General features: G+C 36.2%; 1 protein-coding gene across 1 annotated transcript in view; it reads left to right on the forward strand.

The window, feature by feature from the left end:
- The window catches only part of LOC120860689 (fibrocystin-L-like), a 177416-nt gene that overhangs the window by 120144 nt on the left and 37638 nt on the right, over window positions 1–19634 (forward strand). The window contains exons 54-63 of the mRNA XM_040236441.1: window positions 2820–2908; window positions 3192–3340; window positions 4804–4933; window positions 6997–7115; window positions 9229–9358; window positions 11018–11191; window positions 14831–14934; window positions 16285–16414; window positions 17160–17281; window positions 18833–18923. Of these exons, the coding sequence (XP_040092375.1) occupies window positions 2820–2908; window positions 3192–3340; window positions 4804–4933; window positions 6997–7115; window positions 9229–9358; window positions 11018–11191; window positions 14831–14934; window positions 16285–16414; window positions 17160–17281; window positions 18833–18923 (1238 nt within the window). The remainder of the gene's footprint in view (window positions 1–2819; window positions 2909–3191; window positions 3341–4803; window positions 4934–6996; window positions 7116–9228; window positions 9359–11017; window positions 11192–14830; window positions 14935–16284; window positions 16415–17159; window positions 17282–18832; window positions 18924–19634) is intronic.

Consider the following 19634-nt stretch of genomic DNA (forward strand, 5'->3'; position numbering starts at 1 on the left):
AACCATAAAAATAATGTTGGTAATAATAAAAATTAACAATCAATGGTAACCCATTCCAGTACTCTTACCTGGCAAATCCCATGGACGGAGGAGCCTGGAAGGCTGCAGACCATGGGATCGCTAGGAGTTGGACACGACTGAGTGACTTCACTTTCACTTTTCACTTTCATGCATTGGAGAAGGAGTTGGCAACCCATTCCAGTGTTCTTGCCTGGAGAATCCCAGGGACGGGGGAGCCTAGTGGGCTGCCGTCTCTGGGGTCGCACAGAGTCGACACGACTGAAGCGCCTTAGCCGCCGCAGGCATGTAAGAGCCCAGTACTGCACATCAAGTACAAATCAATATTATTTATTAAGTGAATTATAATTTCAAAATATACAGATACTGTGATAACTGTTGCACAAAAGAATAATAATTGAATTTGTTTATACATTCAACCATAAAAAAAAAAATTTACTGAGTACCTGCCATGTACCAGGCACTGTGCTGAGCACTGAGATTAGGTTGAGAACAGAGATGTGGCCTCTGCCCCCCTAACATATACTTCACATATATACCATAGGATAGGGTTTTTCCTCCCACAATATGAGTTCTGCTCACTAGAAATAGTTGCAGTTGGACTTGTTAGTTTGTATTTTGCACATAGCTATCAGTGAGAGCGGGCTTCTCTGGTGGCTCAGCGGTAAAGAGCCTTCCTGCAATGCAGGAGACCCAGGTTCAATCCCTGGGTCGGGAAGATTCCCTGGAGAAGAGCATGGCAACCCCCTCCAGTATGCTTGCCTGGAGAATCCCATGGATGGAGGAGCCTGGTGGGCTGCATTCCATAGAGTCAAAAGAGTTGGACACAACTGAAGCAACTAACCAGCAGCAGCATCAGTGAGAACAAACAGACTCTTGATCCAAAACTGTACCTCAGGAATAGAATATACAGTTCTAACTACACAACACACAAGTGCTTAGTCCAAGAGATATTAGGCTTTATTGATCATAACAATGGGCAATTAGAAGAATATATAGCATCTAGTATAGTGCTGCTGGGCGTAAGACTGAAAGGCTTGAGAAAAGCTAGATAAACTCAACTATTGAATCTGCACAATGCTGATCAAGTTATTCAGTTAGATAGATATAACCTTTAAACAACCTTCATTGAGATCGCTTCATGAAAAAATGTATTATTGTGAGTTTAAACAATCCTAAATGATCCGCTAGCTTCTCTTTTAAACCCATGCAGACACAATTTTTATAACAGGATTTCTGAGCAACAGATTTTTTTAGTAATTACACCTGAGTAATTAAAATGTGTCATAAATATTTACTTTTAACCAAACAAACTATATTGGTTATTCTTTAGACTTCCTGCATTAATATCAGAACATTTTTTAAATTTCTTACTCAGGCAGTATAGCAACCTCTGTGATCATTTTTAAACAGAAAAATACCCTCAACTGTGAAATAATATTGTTTGTAACAGTTAGTACTGAGGTCGGAGAAGGCAATGGCACCCCACTCCAGTACTCTTGCCTGGAAAATCATATAAGCGAAGGAGCCTGGTGGGCTGCAGTCCATGGGGTCGCTAAGAGTCGGATACGACTGAGCGACTTCCCTTTCACTTTTCACTTTTATGCATTGGAGAAGGAAATGGCAACCCACTCCAATGTTCTTGCCTGGAGAATCCCAGAGACGGGGGAGCCTGGTGGGCTGCCATCTATGGGGTCGCACAGAGTCGGACACGACTGAAGTGACTTAGCAGTAGCAGTAGCAGTACTGAGACAGTTTCTAGCAGGCATAGTGATGGTAAGTAGAGATGGTGTCTCCTCCAACACACTTTCCCTATGCTGTGCTATGCATCCACAGTCAGTCGTGTCTGACTCTTTGCAACCCCACGGACCGTAGCCCACCAAGTTGCTGTGTCCATGGAATTTTCCAGTCAAGAATAGTGAAGTGAGTTGCCATTTCCTTCTCCAGGGGATCTTCCCAATCCAGGGACTGAACCTGTATCTCTTGCATTCCTGCACTGACAGGAGGATTCTCTACCACTGGTGCCACCTGGAAAGCCACACACTTTCCACATTTATTTCAATTTAACACAGCACTTTTCACTCTGGTTATAGACTGCTATCTGTGCCCCTAGCCCAGGGGCTTACTCTCATTGACCCATCCTTTCCAATGCAGAGACCATTCTTCCAGGCCTCCTTCACAGAATTTAGCCAACTATATGCCCTCTTGTCATTTTCCCCTGAAATAGCACCACATCTAAGAATCTTTGGACAGAGGATGCGTTTCTTTTCACTTTCCCACCTGTGCACACACTGCTATATTTAAAGTAGGTAACTAACAAGGACGTACTGCACAGCACAGAGAACTCTGCTCCATATGATGTAACAACCTAAATGGGTAAAGAATTTGAAAAGGAATAGGTACTTGTTTATGTATAACTGAATCTCTTTGCTGTTCACCTGAAACTATCACAACATTGCTAATCAACTATGCTTCAATATAAAATTAAAAAGTTTTAGAAGAGAAATCTTCTAAAGAAATCAAATTATTCGTGTGAAAGAAAAAATTAGGGTATCACAATAAGGCTTTAGTAGGAGAAAAAGTGATTCAGATAGTTTTCTTCAATGGAGAAAAATCTCTATGTAGTTATGTGTGTTGAGTCTTTTACTAACTGCATACATTAGCTTGTCAGTGAAATTACAAACTATCTAGTTTGCATTCTGTTATCCCCAAAACATCTAGTATAGTGCTACAGCCTAAGGAGATGCTTATTAAATGAACAGAGATAATACTAAATGGAAATATTTCTTTTCTCTTTTCAGCTTATGGTCGAATAATTCTTTCTGGCAATCATCTCGAGAAAATAATTATACCATACCTTACCCAGGAGCAAATGTTGTTATTCCTGAAGGTAAATGCATAAATGTAAATAAATAAAATGCTTGTGTTTATCACCTTTAGGAAAGATGCCACAGTACTTAGCAGTTAGGCTAGATACTGTTACACAGCACACCCTGGAGAAAGAAAATGTGAAGAGGTGGGTTCCATTCGGTATCCTGGATGTTATATTATATGGAAAAAAAGACTCACTAACTTCAAAATTAGGACTCACCAATAAGGCTGTCAATGTTTTATCTATAGGCTATAGTGTATGGGTTATGTTATATTCCTTACATTAAAGTCTTATTTTATAGGAACATGGATTGTGGCAGACACAGATATTCCACCAATGGAAAGGCTTGTTATTCGGGGGGTTCTAGAATTGGAAGATAAACGTAACGTAGGAGCTGCAGAGTCTTCTTACAGAAAAGTTGTTCTGAATGCTACCTACATATCACTGCAGGTAAGAGTGAGGGTCTTGTTAACTTTCACCCTTACTAGCCAAGTGCTAAAATGTTGGAGATTTATTGAACAGATTATAAGAAAGCATATTCAATTGATGTGAATGGAAACACAACTGGCTCTACCCCATGAAATGCAAGCCTATGTTCAATACGTTGAACTTATATTTCTGCTCTTCTTTAAACACAGTCCTTATGTGGTAATTATCATGCTACTTTGTAGTATGAGGTCTCATTTTCAGTTCTTTAAAATAATTTATATCATTGTTAGGTAAAACTAAATTCACAGCTTGCTGCAACTAACAGAGAATTCCCTGGAGTTCTGGGAGAAAAAAAAAGATTTTAAGCCTTTTTTTTTTTTAAAAAAAAAAAAAAGAAAGTGAACAGTAGTTCTTAAGATGAATGGATGTAGAAGGGATTATGAAAACCAGGAGCAGACTAATAAAAATATTTCAGTTTGAAATAATCACCTCATTCTCTCATAAACCTCAGATGGTCTTGAATATGTAGTAGCTTAATCAATTTAATTGTTCTGTCAGTGTTTTATTGGTGTTCATTTAAAAGAATAGCTTAACCAAAAGCTATTAAGCACCACTAAAAAATAAGTGGGAGCCTTTCTTTCATAAAACTAGGCCTTTAAAGCTTTAAAGATATGTGATATCTTGGTTAGATGCAGAGCTTAGAGGGAAGTTACCACTACAATTGAATCCTTACCTCATTGTTAAATTGTTGGGTAACAGGTTAAGTTATTTGACTTCTTTCCACATCAGTTTTATCATCTAAGAAATGAGGATAATAATTCCAATTCATGGGTTTAGTGTAAAGGTTAAATGATATAAAATATGTAAAGCCTTGCATGTTATACCTGGCATAGAATCAGAAACCATTTAGTAATAGCAATTTGTATTAACAGTGATGGCTCATGAATAGCATAGCTTGGCTTCCCCAGTGACTCAGCAGTAAAGAAGCCACCTACAACGCAGGAGACATGAGTTGGATCCTTGAGTCAGGAAAATCCCCTGGAGAAAGGAACTGGCAACCCATTCCAGTCTTCTTGCCTGAAGAACTCCATGGACAGAGAAGCCTAGTGGGATACAGCCCACGGAGTCACAAGAGTCATAGCAACTGAACAAAAACAAAAAGAATATACTTTATATATGCTGTGTTATTTTAAGATACAGTGTGATCTGTTCAAACGGCATTAGTTTAGGTGTCAGGAGGCCTCAGTTTTAGGTCCAGTTCAAAAGTAGAGGTTGAATTTGACCTTGGACAAAATCATTTAAATTGCCTATCCCAAAGTGGAAGAGTTAAATTAAGATCACTTCTAGCTACAATACTGTTTTTTGTAAAACAACAGTTCATTTATTTTCATTAGGGGAGGCTGCAAGCCTTCCTAGTTCATTTTTTATGAGGAAGTTTTTCCTGCTCAGTTTCTAAGTATTAACAACTTTCTGCTTCACTTCAGGGAGGTAGATTAATCGGTGGCTGGGAAGACAATCCTTTCAAAGGAGAATTACAGATTGTTCTGAGAGGGAATCATTCTACTCCAGAGTGGGCTCTTCCAGAAGGACCAAATCAAGGATCCAAGGTCTTAGGTATGTGCTCCCAGATACCAGATACCGAAAGAATCATGATAGTTTTGAGAATCTGCTTTAAAACATGGAGCACTAATAGACTTGCCCTCAGTTCATAAATTTACAGTATTAGAAGTTTTTACAAACACTGATTTGTAGTAATGGGTTATAAAAATTGCTGACATTAAAAAAAATTAAATCATGCCACATTAAATTCTAAACCAAAATGTAATTTATTACAAAACTAACATTGATCACTCCATATGTAGATTATTTCTCTAATCTGGTTTTCTTCATAATCTTTCTTTTATAGAAACAATACTATTTTTCATACTTTAGGACTTTTCCCCTAAAAGGTAACTTTCCTGCACATTATTCCTACACAGTATTAGTAATCTGTGGATCAGTTGATTCTGCTATAAGTTATCCAGTTGTAACTATTGCTGTGTTTTAATTTTCCAGTTGCATTTGTGTGATTGTACAGATTCACATTTGAGCCTAGAAAGCAGTGGACCTGAGAGGGTTTAATTTGGTCCCAGTAAATAACTGCTTTTATTAATACCACTGCATCTTTTTTTTTAATTTATTTATTTTAATTGGAGGCTAATTACTTTATAATATTGTAGCGGTTTTTGCCATACATTGACATGAATCAGCCATGGGTGTACACGTGTTCCCCATCCTGAACCCCCTCCCCTCTCCTTCCCCATCCCATCCCTCAGGGTCATCCCAGTGCACCAGCCCTGAGCACCCTGTCTCATGCATCGAACCTGGACTGATGATCTATTTCACATATGATAACATACATGGTTCAATGCTATTCTCTGAAATCACCACTGCATCTTTACTTAAAAGATACATGCTGTGTTGGCCAAAAAGCTCGTTCGTTCAGATTTTTTTTCCTCCATAAGTGAAGTCGCTCAGTCGTGCCTGACTCTTCATGACCCCATGGGCTGCAGCCTACCAGGCTCCTCCGTCCATGGGATTCTCCAGGCAAGAATACTGGAGTGGGTTGCCATTTCCTTCTCCAGGGGATCTTCCTGACCCAGGGATCGAACCCAGGTCTCCCACATTGCAGGCAGACGCTTTAACCTCTGCACCACCATACTATCTTATAAAAAAAACGAAAACGAACTTTTTGGCCAACTCAATAAATGTGCTTCACTCGCTCTAATGTACAATTTCTAAAATAGTGATAGTAAGTAAGGGGATTTTTAAAATGGCTCAAAATTGAGTTAGCTCTTCCAAGACAGACAAATTCAAATCTTAAAAGTTTCCTGGGACTTCCTTGGGAGTTCAGTTGGTTAAGACTTTGCTCCTTGGGCAAGGAGTGTAGGTTTGATCCCTAGTCGGAGAGCTAAAATCCCACACAGTGTGAGATAAAGAAAAAGAAAAAAAAATTTCCTGAGGCAGACAAATGCAACCTTAAAAAAAATTTTTTTTGCTTTTATGCATTTATTTTTTTATTTGAAAAATACAGTTCTAACAACACAGAACAATATCAAGAAAAGACATACATCTTACCAGTTCTCCTCTCTGCATGAGGAAACTAACATTAGCAGTTTCTACGTGTTCTTTTCATGCTTTTTATCTATGTCTGTATTCATATTACATAAAATGACTTGAAGCCTTATACAAAAACATGCTCAAGCTAAATATATTACTGTGTGTTTTCTTGTTAACATATGAATATCTTTCTAGATCGATACTTACATATAAAGCTCTTCCTTTTTATGGCATATTACACTACAGTATTATAATATATTCTAATTTACTCCTTCATTCTGCTATCGATATACATTTAGATTAATTCTAGTTTTTCTAGTATTTCCAAATATTGTTGTATTAAGCATCTTCATTCGTGTATCCTTGTGTACTGGATTTAATTTCTAGGGACCAGATTCCTAGCAATGGGTCAGAGAGCCAAACCCTTCTTCTATAGCCCTGAGCAGATAACCCTAATCCTTTGCATTAATCCTAAAATGTTCAATCACTTACTGAAATATATCTATTGTTTCATTTTATACTAGCACCTAACTCAGTTCTGTATGGTGAATAAATAGGAGTGGGTTTTTCTCCTTCAGGGGTGTTTGGTGAACTGGACCTTCATGGAATTCCACATTCGATATATAAAACTAAACTCTCAGAAACTGCAGAGGCAGGTTCCAAAGTCCTTTCTCTGATGGATGCTGTGGATTGGCAGGTAGAGGAATTACTCTGTCGGGGGAAGTAAAAACACGCAGTGGGTCAACTTAAAAAGGTTTCTTCTTTATTTTCTTGGACATTTATTTTCTCACATGATTACCCAGGCAAGAAATATGTATTTTACAATTAGCTTGCACTCAAAAATCTGACTTTGACAGCAGGCATTTAAAAATTGTGGTGTCAGAGGTTCTTCAGAATATATAAAGAACGTTACGTATAAGTTACAAAAGGGAAATGTGAATGTTTGTGGGTAAAAAAATTTGTTTACAAATTCTTGGCAAACAGAAAAAGGAATTTTTAAAAATGCACTTTTGTGTTATCTTACTTGTCTGAGATATGCTTCTAATTTGTGATTTTACACATAGTGTTTGGAAAGAAACCAAATCTTGATGCCTAGTGATAGGCTAAGTAAGAGATTTTGATAGAATATGAATAGTGGCAATTCCAATCTCTACTACATTCATAGATTTGCTTGTGATAATTGTGATAGTTGAGGTGTAATTACTTTTTAAAGGTGATTAAATGATTTAAATATCCCATTATCCAATTATCATTTATTATTACTTATTCAGTTAATATTTTATGCATATTATTTATGCAGTTAATATTTAGCTGAGTGTCAAACATTTTCTAGGCACAGAGGATTCATTTGTGAAGAAATTGGTCAAAATAGAGAGGGAATTGCATTGATGTGGGAGAGGCAGACACTAAATGAATAAATAAATATGTGTTAATTTTAGATCATAATCTTAGTAATTAAGGAAATAAATCAAGTGTGATAGAGACTGCCATAGTAGAGGGTGGCAGATGACATTGAATTGCCAAAGAAAGCCTCTCTCAAAGGTGTGACAGGATTCAGAACATGCTACCCCAAAACATTGACTATTTTAAGCTGAAAATTTTCTGTGCGTGCAGGACTTTCTGACCTTCCCCTGAAGTAGGTCATAAAACCTTCATGTGAAAGTTGCCTATACCCATAAGAAAGGACCATCCTCAGCTCTAAAGACAAAGAGACATAGAGAGGAATCAGAATGGACAAGTGTTGCTGTTTATCCCAGTTTCCTACACTTAGTTCATACCCTATCACATTTTCCCTGTACTCCCCACTGTTCCATAAAAATGCTCAGGTTTGTGGCCCAGTAGTTAAGAATCTGCCTGCCAATACAGGGGACACGGGGCCAATACAGGGGACACGGGTTCAATCTCTGGTATGGGAAGATTCCACATGCTGTGGGGCAACTAAGCCCGTGCACCCCAACTACTGAACCTGCATTCTAGAACCCCCAGGTTGCAACAACGGAGCCCAAGTGCTGCACCTTCTGAAGCCCATGTGTCCTAGAGCCTGGTCTCTGCAGCAAGAGAAGCCGCTGCATGGGAAACCCGTGCACTGCATCTAGAGAGTAGTCTTGCTTGCCACAAGAGAAGGCCTGCGTGCAGCCACAAAGAGTCAGCACATCAGTACATTTAATAAATAAATAACTTTTTAAATGCTCAGGTTTAACAATTTCTTCAAGTCTTCTGTCATATAAAACTTACACTGAATAATATTTATACACTTTTCTCTTATAATTCAGTCTTTTGTTACAGGGGTCCTAGCTGAGAACTTGGTGGGTAGAGGAAAAACATCTTTTCCTCCTCTGCAAGTATAGTTGAGCAGAGGCTTGGGTGACAAAGAGGAGCTTGTCATATATGATAGAGATTCTAAGACTTGACCCTGTACTGTCACTTTTCTCTGCCTTTCTCACTTTTCAGGAATATCCAGTGATAGTTAATTGTGTAAAAAAATCTGGGGGGAATTTTTTTAAGTCTTAAGAGTATTATTCTGACCAATTTTTAATAAAAATACAAATATATTTGCTTTGATCTATCTAATTTTAAAAATGTATATTAAGTGACTGAATTCAACTTGAGGAAATGTTAACATAATTCAGGATATAGAATTCTTGGTATCAAACTAAAGTGTATTTATTGTAGAAACCTAAAGGTATGGTTTGTTTTTTCTGATAATACTATGGTTGTAATCAATGTAAGTTAAATTAGAATTATTTAATAATTATTAAGAGATATAAACCTATTTTTTAAAAGTGTCTTGAATTTGGAATTTTTCTAAGGAGGGTGAAGAGATTGTGATAACAACCACAAGCTATGATTTCCACCAGACGGAAACTAGAAGCATCGTTAAAATCCTGCATGACCACAAAATTCTCATTCTCAACGATACCCTTTCCTACACCCACTTTGGTAAGTGGCTGTTCTTTAACCAAATAGCTATATCATTAAAATGTCTTGAAAAAGTCACATTTTGGTCCTCTCCTCTGTAATTGCAATTATTTGATGAAATATCTCACAATTAGTTTATAGGTGCATTTCAGTGAGATTGGCAGTGGTACCCAGAGGGTGCTACTCTTCATGTGTTGGCTGCCAAGAGTTCATGCTATATGTATATATTTTTTCAGCAAATATTCAGCAGTGACCATTATATTCCATGGGTTAAGGCTGGCACTTTCTGTTTTAAGCACGCTTCTAGACATACTTATGCACACTGAAATTTGAGAAACCTTGATCCAAGAGCATCTTTGCCCTGATTGGTTTCACTGACACATTCCTCAGTGGTAACTGCATTTAGACAAAATGGTAAACTCTGATTCTCAAGGAGAGAAGGAATTAATCAGAATCAATTGAAGGTGATCTTTCAGCTTGTAGAATCAGGGTCTTCCCAGCACCCCAGCCTTTTCCCATTTCACATGCTGTGCTGTGCTTAGTCGCTCAATCATGTCCAACTCTGTGCCCCCATGGACTTTAGCCTGTCAGGCTCCTCTGTCCATGGGGATTCTGTGTGAGAATACTGGAGTGGGTTGCCATGCCCTCCTCCAGGGGATCTTCACAACCCAGAGATCAAACCCAGGTATCCTGCATAGTAGACAGATTCTTTACCGTCTTAGCCACCAGGGATGCCTCATTTCACATGCTACCTTCATCTGAATCACAGGAGGTGGAAGCAGACAGGAGTGTAATGTTAGAAAAGCCATTCAGGTACTTCTGATGTTCCTGAGAACCCCAGCTAAGGCGGCATGATACACTGGTGGATATCTGACCTGCATGAAAAAAGAATCTTTTTAAAGCAGTATTTTGATAGAAGCACATGTTTATCATTCTATATTGCATATTTTTTCTTTAAATCAAAAGTAAAGGGTTTCTTTGAAGAATATTTTAATCATAAGGTCGTTTTTGAAGTTTGATAGTATAGATTCTTTCATTTAAAGTGCCAGATACTTCTCTGTGTTTGAAATGTACCTGCTTGTCTTAAAGTTTTGAGTGAGATCTCTTGAAATGTAGAATGTAATTTAGGTTATGTTTTTAAATCATGGAAATGTAAATGTAAAGACTGTGTTTGATAAATAGGATATACTACATATTTATAAAGAATTGTGTTTGGTGCAAAACATATCACAGGAAAAGCAGAGCAAAGCAAGGTTTAAGCATCAGGAGAGGTAATATCTGTGTGTTACAGATTCTCCACGTGGCCATAGGCAAGTTCTTTTATTTCTCTATCTCATTTCCTCATCTGTTAAAATTACAGTAAGCTCTCCAACTTGCCTTACAAGTATATCTTTAGGTATAATTTGAAGTGATTGCAAAATACCTATGAAGCAATAACTTTCTAAGCAATTATAATAATTGTTATAAATAGAAGAACTACTTTTGATTATTTTTTATAAATAAAAGGTGTAATTTCTATCTGCCATCTGTGTACGTTTAAGCGTGTAACTCGAATCAATTCATATATTTGTTCTGACTTTCAGCATATTAGAAAGTTATGTGGCCTGTAAGCTGCAAAGAAACTAATAAAGACAGATATTTCTCAGTGTTGGTAATAATCTAACTGTCCTTCTGCTGCAGCTGAAAGATACCATGTTCCTGGCACTAGTCAGAGCTACACATTAGCCGCTGACGTTGGGATACTGAGTAGGAACATCAAAATACTTGGTGAGGATTATCCAGGTTGGCTGAAGGAATCTTTTGGCGCACGCGTCCTAGTCAGTTCCTTCACTGAAAATATGGTGACTTTTAAAGGTTAGTACAGATTCAGTTTATTTCTCTAAATGAAATATAGCATGGTCTCTTCCATGTTTAATTCTTAAATAATCCTCACTCCTTTATAGGATCACTTGTGTTAAATATATATATATATCCAACTGAGTAAATTTTAAAGATCTCATTAGCTTTATTCAAGGATACATGAACGGGGCAGCAGCCAATCTAACAAATGCAAAGGAGCATCAAAGAGCTGTGCAAAACAGAAGACTTTTATAGGCAGAAGGAAGCAGCAACAAAGTAGTTATACTAGGCAAAAAGAGGATTGGCAATTGCAAGGCTACTTTTCATGTAGGGGGAGCAGAGGTTTATCAAGCAGATTACCTAATCAATTCTGATCAGGCAATTTCTGATGGGCTGGTTTAAGATTCCATTTCAGGAGAGCTGAAAATGTAATTAAGTCTGTTTGATGATGCAGGGCTTAGCAAAAGGGACTCTGTTTTGGGCCTGATATATTGTTTTTTAACATTGAAAAACAGAGCCTTGATATGTATTATATAGTCCAGGTACCACCCTCTAGAACGAAATTCCTAACATTATTCTTCTAATTTTATCTTCATAGAGAAACTAATTATCAAATTAACAATGACCTTAGGTAACAGCTAACCCACTGTCACATGCCTGGTGCTAAGTTGCTTCAGTCCTGTCCAACTCTGCGATCCTATGGACTGGTAGCCCACTAGGTTCCTCTGTCCGTGGAATTCTCCAGGCAAGAATCCTGGAGTGGGTTGCCATGTCCTCCTCCAGGGAGTCTTCCCAGGCCAGGGATCGAACCTGCATCTCTTATATCTCCTGCATTGGCAGGCAGGTTCTTTCCCACTAGTGCCACCCGAGAAGGCTGCCCAGCATCACACTCAAAGACAAATCAATTCATAACAAGCACAACCAATCTGTTATTCTTGTATGAAGGAAAATTTCTAATATATATTAAAAATAGAGAAATGTATAATGCTTATTATCACCAATTATCACAAGTATCAGCTTTGGCCAATCTTGTTTTACCTATGTGCTCACCCACTTTCTTCAAGCCCCTGATTATTCTGAAGCAGCAGGCATATATTTTTTAAGATATAATGGACACATAATATTGGATAAGTTTCAGGTGTACAGTATGTTGATTTGATACTTTTATATGTTGCCATTTGATTACCACAGTAGTGTTAACTAACATCTCTGTCATGTCATATAAGTATTATTTCTTTGGTTGTGGTGAGCACAATTAAGACCTAGTCTCTTAGCAACTTTGAAGTTTATAATATGGTATTTTTACTGTTTCCTTATGCTGTACATTGGATCTCCAGGACTTATTTATCTACTAGTTGCAAGTTTATACCCTTAAATAGCTGCCTATTTCTCCCACCCCAAAGATCCTGATAACCACCTTTCTATTCTCTGTTTTTATGAGTTCAGCTTTCTTGTGTATGTCATTCGCTCAGTTGTGTCCGACTCTTCACAATGCCAAGGACTGTAGCCTGCCAGGCTCCTCTCCTTCGTGGAATTCTCCATGCAAGACTACTGGAACAGATTGCCATTTCGTTCTCCAAGGGCTCTTCCTGACCCAGGGATCGAACCCAAGTCCATTTCATTTATATGCAGAAGTTTTTTAAGATTCTGCATATAAATGAGATCAAACAGCATTTATCTTTCTTTGTCTGACTTATCTCACTTAGCCTAATCCCCTCCAGGTCCATCCATGTTGTCCCAAGCGACAGAACTTCATTCTTTCTTACTCATGGCTGAATGATGTGATATATGTATATATACAGTGGAATATTTTAGATAGATAGAGGGGAGGGTATCTCACATCTTTATCCTTTCATCCATTGATGGACAGTTGGGTTGTTTCTATGAATGAAGTAAACATATATTCATCTAGAGATATTTCAGAGTGTAAATCTAAAAGACATCTTTAAAACCATCTGTAAGAATCAGATTTTAAAATGTTAGCTATAATTTCTAAACATCAAATGACTGTTCAGAATTCTCCAGTTCATTCCTTCTTCTCCTTCCTCCTTTCTTCCCTCCCTCCCACTCTCTCTTCTTTCCTCCTCCCCTTTCCCATTTTCCTCTTCTTTCTTTTTTTCCTTCCTTTCTTTATTTCCTTCTTTCTCTTTGACTCTTTTTGTTCAAGTTGGACTCTAAATAGATCCATATTGCAACTGGTTATGAATCTTAAATCTCTGATTCATTTTTCTTCCCTTGTAATTTACTAATTAAAGAAGCTAGGTCATCTGTCATATAGTGTCTGCAATAGCCCCAATTAGTGATGCACCCCTAGAATTTAACATGTTCCTGCCTCCTTTGTATTCTCTATGAATAAGTAGCAAATTTAGAACTAGTAAAATGACCAGACCCAGACTCAATTTTTAGGCAAGAATTCCTCACAACTGGTGGTTGTTTTTCCATTAATAGGCACATAATATACAATTGTTCTTCCTTTTGTGAAGTTAGCTGTTATTAATAATCATTGCCTGGATCTATTAAATCACTGAGGTTTAAAAAGGTAATACTACCATTCCCTCCTCTTTTATAATCTTGAATATTTCTATAAAGAGAAGCTTCCCCAGACAACTGTTTGACCACCTTGAAGAAATGTTGAATTCTTTCCTTTTATTTTTTGGTTTTCAAAATAATGAATAGGTTCCCAGTCATCCTCTGAAGGTGACAAGGAGTTTTAGTTTTGTTTTCTTATTAGTATCATTATGAACTTCTTAAGTTCTTCACCATATATACAAACACCGGCTCATGGATTTCCAGACAGAAATCAATTTTCCTTCTAGTGTAAAATAACTTCTCCGATGCATTTCATTAGATATCAGTTTTTGAAACAAGGAATATTCTCTACTGTTTTTTTTTCAGACATGAATCATTGTGCCCCAGTTAACCTGTATAAAAAACAAGAGTAATCAGAGTTCTTGACCCATAGATGTTGTATGAGAATTAAACATAACCTGTTAAGCACTTAGTACAGAGCCTGACATAGAGTCATCTCTCACAGATTGTTATGGTTGTCTAATAATCTATGAAATTGCTTTTTGTCACTTCACTGGCACTTATGACAAACTCAATCTGCAGATACTTGGCACTGCATATTCTGGAAAACATTATGTAAAGATAATATCTTTAAAAAGCTCTTTGGAGCATCAAAATTGGAATGTCAGGTAAATTATAAATTGTATCTCATGTCATGCATTCTTAACAGGGACAGTATAACACTGACAGGTGTAAACTGACTCTTGGGGGCAAAAATAGCTTAAACAGTTTATGGTCCTCCAAAGGGCCACTATACAGTGACAGATACGTAGTTGTTGTTGCTCAGTTGCTGGTCGTGTCCGACTCTTTGCGACCCCAATGTGTAGTACATCTGTGCTATTAAAATTTCATGGAGAATGGATGCTATTCAGAAAAAAATGTCTAAAGAGGTTTTTGGAAGGGCAGTGAAAAAACAGTTTTAGAAACGTTACCTTATTTGGATTAAAAAAACAAAAAATGAATGTGATTTCCTTGAAAAAGTTGAAAACAAATTTGTAATTTGGAATATTACTAGAACTTTCATAGTTTTTCAAATATTTTTATTCAGTTTTAAAGAAAAAAATGTGTTACTCTTTTCCCCACCAGGAAATGCAAGAATAAGTAATGTGGAATTTTATCACAGTGGTCAAGAAGGCTTCAGAGATAGCACAGACCCAAGATACGCTGTAACATTTCTTAACCTCGGACAGGTTTGTACTTTATTTTAAATTTTTGCATATACTCAAAATTAAATATTTTAATTTTATTTTCATTTAACTTTACTTAATAGCCATATCTTAGAATTTCTAAAACTAAATTTAATGTAATAAAAATGTCTTAGCTATATTTCCCATTAACAGTCTTAGACTCACAGCAGGAATCTAACCACATCCTGCTGGTTATGTCATATATGTCATGTTGGAATCACTTGGCTCCAACCATGTCATTCATTTATTTAAGGCCAGTAAGAAAAAAAAAAGGAAATAGAGCACAGGAGGTAGAAAAATTGAAGATCTATGATAGTATTTCACATCTCTGCTTTGCTTTACAATGACAAAAAATATGTCCAAATAGTTACTATTAAACAAAGTGAGTACTGCTTAACTTTCTCAAATGAAAAGCATGTCTGAATATCCATCCATCCCAGATATTTATCTGGGAAGATAAATATGCCTAGAGGGATGGTGACTTAAGAAAAAATGAGAAAGAGTATATTTCTTGTATGGAATTTGAAAAAGAATTGATATATATATATGTATAACTGAATCACTTTGCTGTACATCTGAAACTCATACAACATTGTAACCAACTATGCTCCAATATAAAATAAAAGTGTTTAAATAAAATATGTACATATATTATTGGAGAGGAGATAAATTGGGAGTCTGGGATTAGCATATACACACTACTGTATGTAAAATAGATAAATAACAGGGACCTGCAGTATAGCAAGGGAAACTATGGTCAATATTCTTGTAATAGCCTATAATGGAAAAAAACTATGAAAAAGAATAGATATATGTGTGTAGCTGAATCACTTTGCTTACACTTGAAACTAACACAACATGGTAAATCAACCATATAGTCAATAAAAATAAATAAATAAAATTAAAAAAAAATCTTGTGGGTTTGAAGTTGAAACCCATTGACTGTTTTCCTACAGATATTTGAATTTGAATCCCTTGCCTAGAGTATCACCTTTCGAGGTTAAAAAAAAAAATCCCTGCTCAGCATATAATAAACTATTCTGAAAAAATAATTTTTAATTTCTTTGCATTTTATAAGTAGTGACAAAATAAATATAAATGCATAGAAAACCACTGGAGAATTTTTAATTCACTTTTAAAGTAAACAATTTTTTGCTTTATTTAATCATAAATTGAAGAATATAGCAACTTCCTAGCATTAAAAGATCTGGGAAATCATATCCTTTTATGGAATATAAACTGAGTATTTTATTTATCAAAATTTGTTTACTGAAAATCACCTACTTCAATTTTTTTCTTTAAATATACTTTAGTTTTATTTTTAAATGTTTACTAAATCTCAATGTTTTATAGATTCAAGAACGTGGCTCATCTTATGTTCGAGGCTGTGCTTTTCACAATGCCTTTTCCCCTGCAATTGGTATATTTGGGACAGATGGATTGGACATAGATGATAATGTCATTCACTTTACAGTTGGGGAAGGTAATATTATAATATTTTGGTCCAATAATCTGTCTTTCTCAGATAGCCTTGTATGCAAGCTTTGGAGCCATGGTGTCCAATTGGTCTTTCTGCAAAAATAGAAATGGCCTAAGTTTGTGCTAACATGGGAATTACTAAACTGCATGTGGCCATTGAACACTTGAAATGTGGCTAATGTGACTGATAAGCTGTATTTTTAAGTTTAATTGTACTTAATTTAATTGTACTTACTTTACATATAAGTAGTCATATGTAGCTATGGGCAGTACAGCTCTAGAATTATTTACCAGATGGTGCTCTTATGTGAGTTACCTAATCACTGATATTTTAAATTACTATGACTTTTAACATACTTCTCACATATCGGTCAGAAAGATTATTCACAAATAAATGCTATTATTTTATAAAAAGTAAGTTTGATTGTAGGGAATTAACCTTTCTTGAATATCCCTCTATAACATAATACAAACTCAATGAAGGTATGTACAGTATGAGTGTGTGTTTGTTAAAATCTAGGGCAGAGCCTGTGAACCCACATATTTAACAAACACTGCAGAAGATTCTATTTTAGGAAATCTGTTAAAGAGGTAGAGTATTAAAGAGTTTAGAGGATTTGCTCTAAAATTGAAGAGGTTTGTTTGTCGGGCTCAAACTGGAAAACTGATTTCATTGAAGAAATGAACAACATTCTCCATAGTACTCATTACAAATTTATATGTATTGGGGGGATTTTATTTTTTTCTAGGCATAAGAATATGGGGGAATGCCAACAGAGTCCGGGGAAACTTGGTTACACTTTCAGTTTGGCCAGGAACCTATCAGAACAGAAAAGATCTGAGTTCTACTCTCTGGCATGCCGCAATTGAGGTAGTATGAACAAATTTGAAGACTGTAAGTTACCATGTGTAAAAGAGAGAGATAGTGGGAACCTGTGGTTTAGTACAGGGAAATCAGCTCAGTGCTCCGTCATGATCTAGAAGGGTGAGATGGGGGAGTGGGGTGGGTGGGAGTTCCAAGTAGGGGGGATATTTGTATACATATAGCTGATTCACTTTGTGGTACAGCAGAAACCAACACAATATGGTAAAGCAATTATACTCCAATTTTTTAAAAGGTGAGCTCCAGTAGCCATTGGATTTTTCTGTGTTGGCATCTTTTGGTCTAAGTAGTTTTCCCTTATTTCCTTCCTTCTCCAACATTAATTACTGCTTTCAAACTCCACTACAGGATTTCTCTGCTGCCAATTGACTGAATGCCTTACACATATTACTGTTTAACTCTGAATTTAGTTTCCTTCCTTATATGAAAAATTGGAATGATAGACTTATATAGAAGGTCTAAAATTCATTTTTCATCTAAAATTCTTCTCTATTCAAGGTTATTTACTCTTATCAGATATTACTAATAGGACCCTATTTCCCATGAAGTTTCTTCAGTTACTTTAGCTATTTGTTTAGATGTAGAGTGAGAGTGTGAACAAGAAAATACAAAGTACAGAAGGAGGATTTGGAGGAAAGACAGCTTCCTTTTGTTTTTATTTTGCTTACTTAAATCATAGTAAGGGAAAGGAATTAAAAATAGCTCACTTTGAAAGATGGGATAGGAATTGAATTTTGTTTTTGTGCAACAGTTAATAGTCACCTTAAAGCAAAATCCAAAAGTCTGGACCTTAGTATACATTTATGAGATAATATCTCATTTCATCTGTTCATAGATATTAGAATATAACCAAATGTCAATTAAAGTTAGTTATATCTTTTGAAAGATATTTTATTTTACTTTTATGAATTGTATTTGACTATTTTTATCATCTTTAAAGATAAGGGTGTTTAATATGCTTTCAGTTAGATTTTGTCTGTTTTGCAGATACTATTAGGCAAGAAATAAACCTTCTATGCTTATACCTTTCATTTCTACCACTCTGATTTGGCTTGTAAAATAAAATTGTTTAGTAATTACTTAATACTTGTTCTAACCCTGTTTTTATTATAGCAGATTTTCTTTAAACGGATGAAGGCCTCTACTGAATTTAATGACCCACTATAATTGTCTTAGTTGCCTTTTTCTTAACTAATCAAATTGGTGACAGAATATAACCAAAAAGAGTGACAAAATTTTTGTAATCTTACTATAATACTGGAATTTGGTGTATGCCTTGTTAATATTGAACCACATCCAGTGGATTTTGACTGAAATGTACTTTAATGTACTTATCTAGTGGTGGGTTTACACCAAGAACCTAAGGTAATTTCAGCACTTCATTTGTATTATAAATTTGAATGTGGGTGAATAATGAATTAAATTTTTATTTCAGAAAGTATTGTGGTAATTAGTTTACTGGTGTATGTTGCATACCTGCTCTCATTGTGTAATTGTGCAAAAGCCTGACTTAAAGCATTTTCTTTATCATTGTACTAGATAAATAGAGGTACCAATACAGTCTTACAAAATAATGTAGTGGCTGGATTTGGAAGGTCTGGATACCGCATCGATGGCGAACCTTGCTCAGGTAAGTCTTTGGGTCATTAAAATTAGGAAATATCGTGTCCAAATTTGTTAGAAATAAATGATTATTGTTTGTTAGTTGAATGTGTAATATCACCTCTTCCTGGGCACTGAAAGAACTCAACAAAGTTTTTTCTATATAATATTGGGTTTAAAGAAAAATTAAAACCAATTTTCTTCTCCTCCTTCATCCACATCACTCTTCACACAGTGATATGACCCTTCCAAAGGGGAATCTGGCAAGAGCTACCACAATTACAGAGGCATTTACCTTTGACTCAACATTTCTACTTCCTGTAATCTAACAGTTGCCTCTACAACAGTGAGAAAAAGATTTGTGAACAAGATCATTCATCACAGCGTTGTCTGTACTGGCAGAAAGCTGAAAGCTACCCTGTGTCCAGTTATTGTGGGCTAGTGATAGAAAGCTAAACGTTGGAACAGTAGGCCCCTCTAAAAAAGAAGGAAAAAGATGCATACCTATGTATTAGCATGGAGAAATCACCCGGCTATTCTAACATGATAAGTGGAGGTTGCAGAACAGTGTATGTAAAACTGTTTTGTGTATAGTATGTTTTGTGGAAGAAAGGGAAGAAAAGACTATGTGTGGTCTATGAGGGCTTCTCAGGTGCCTCAGATGGTTAAGACTCTGCCTACAATGTGGGAGACTTGGGTTTAGTCCCTGGGTTGGGAAGATCCCCTGAAGAAGGGCATG

This window comes from Oryx dammah, unplaced genomic scaffold, assembly GCF_014754425.2.
Source record: "Oryx dammah isolate SB20612 unplaced genomic scaffold, SCBI_Odam_1.1 HiC_scaffold_11163, whole genome shotgun sequence".
Lineage (NCBI taxonomy): Eukaryota > Metazoa > Chordata > Mammalia > Artiodactyla > Bovidae > Oryx > Oryx dammah.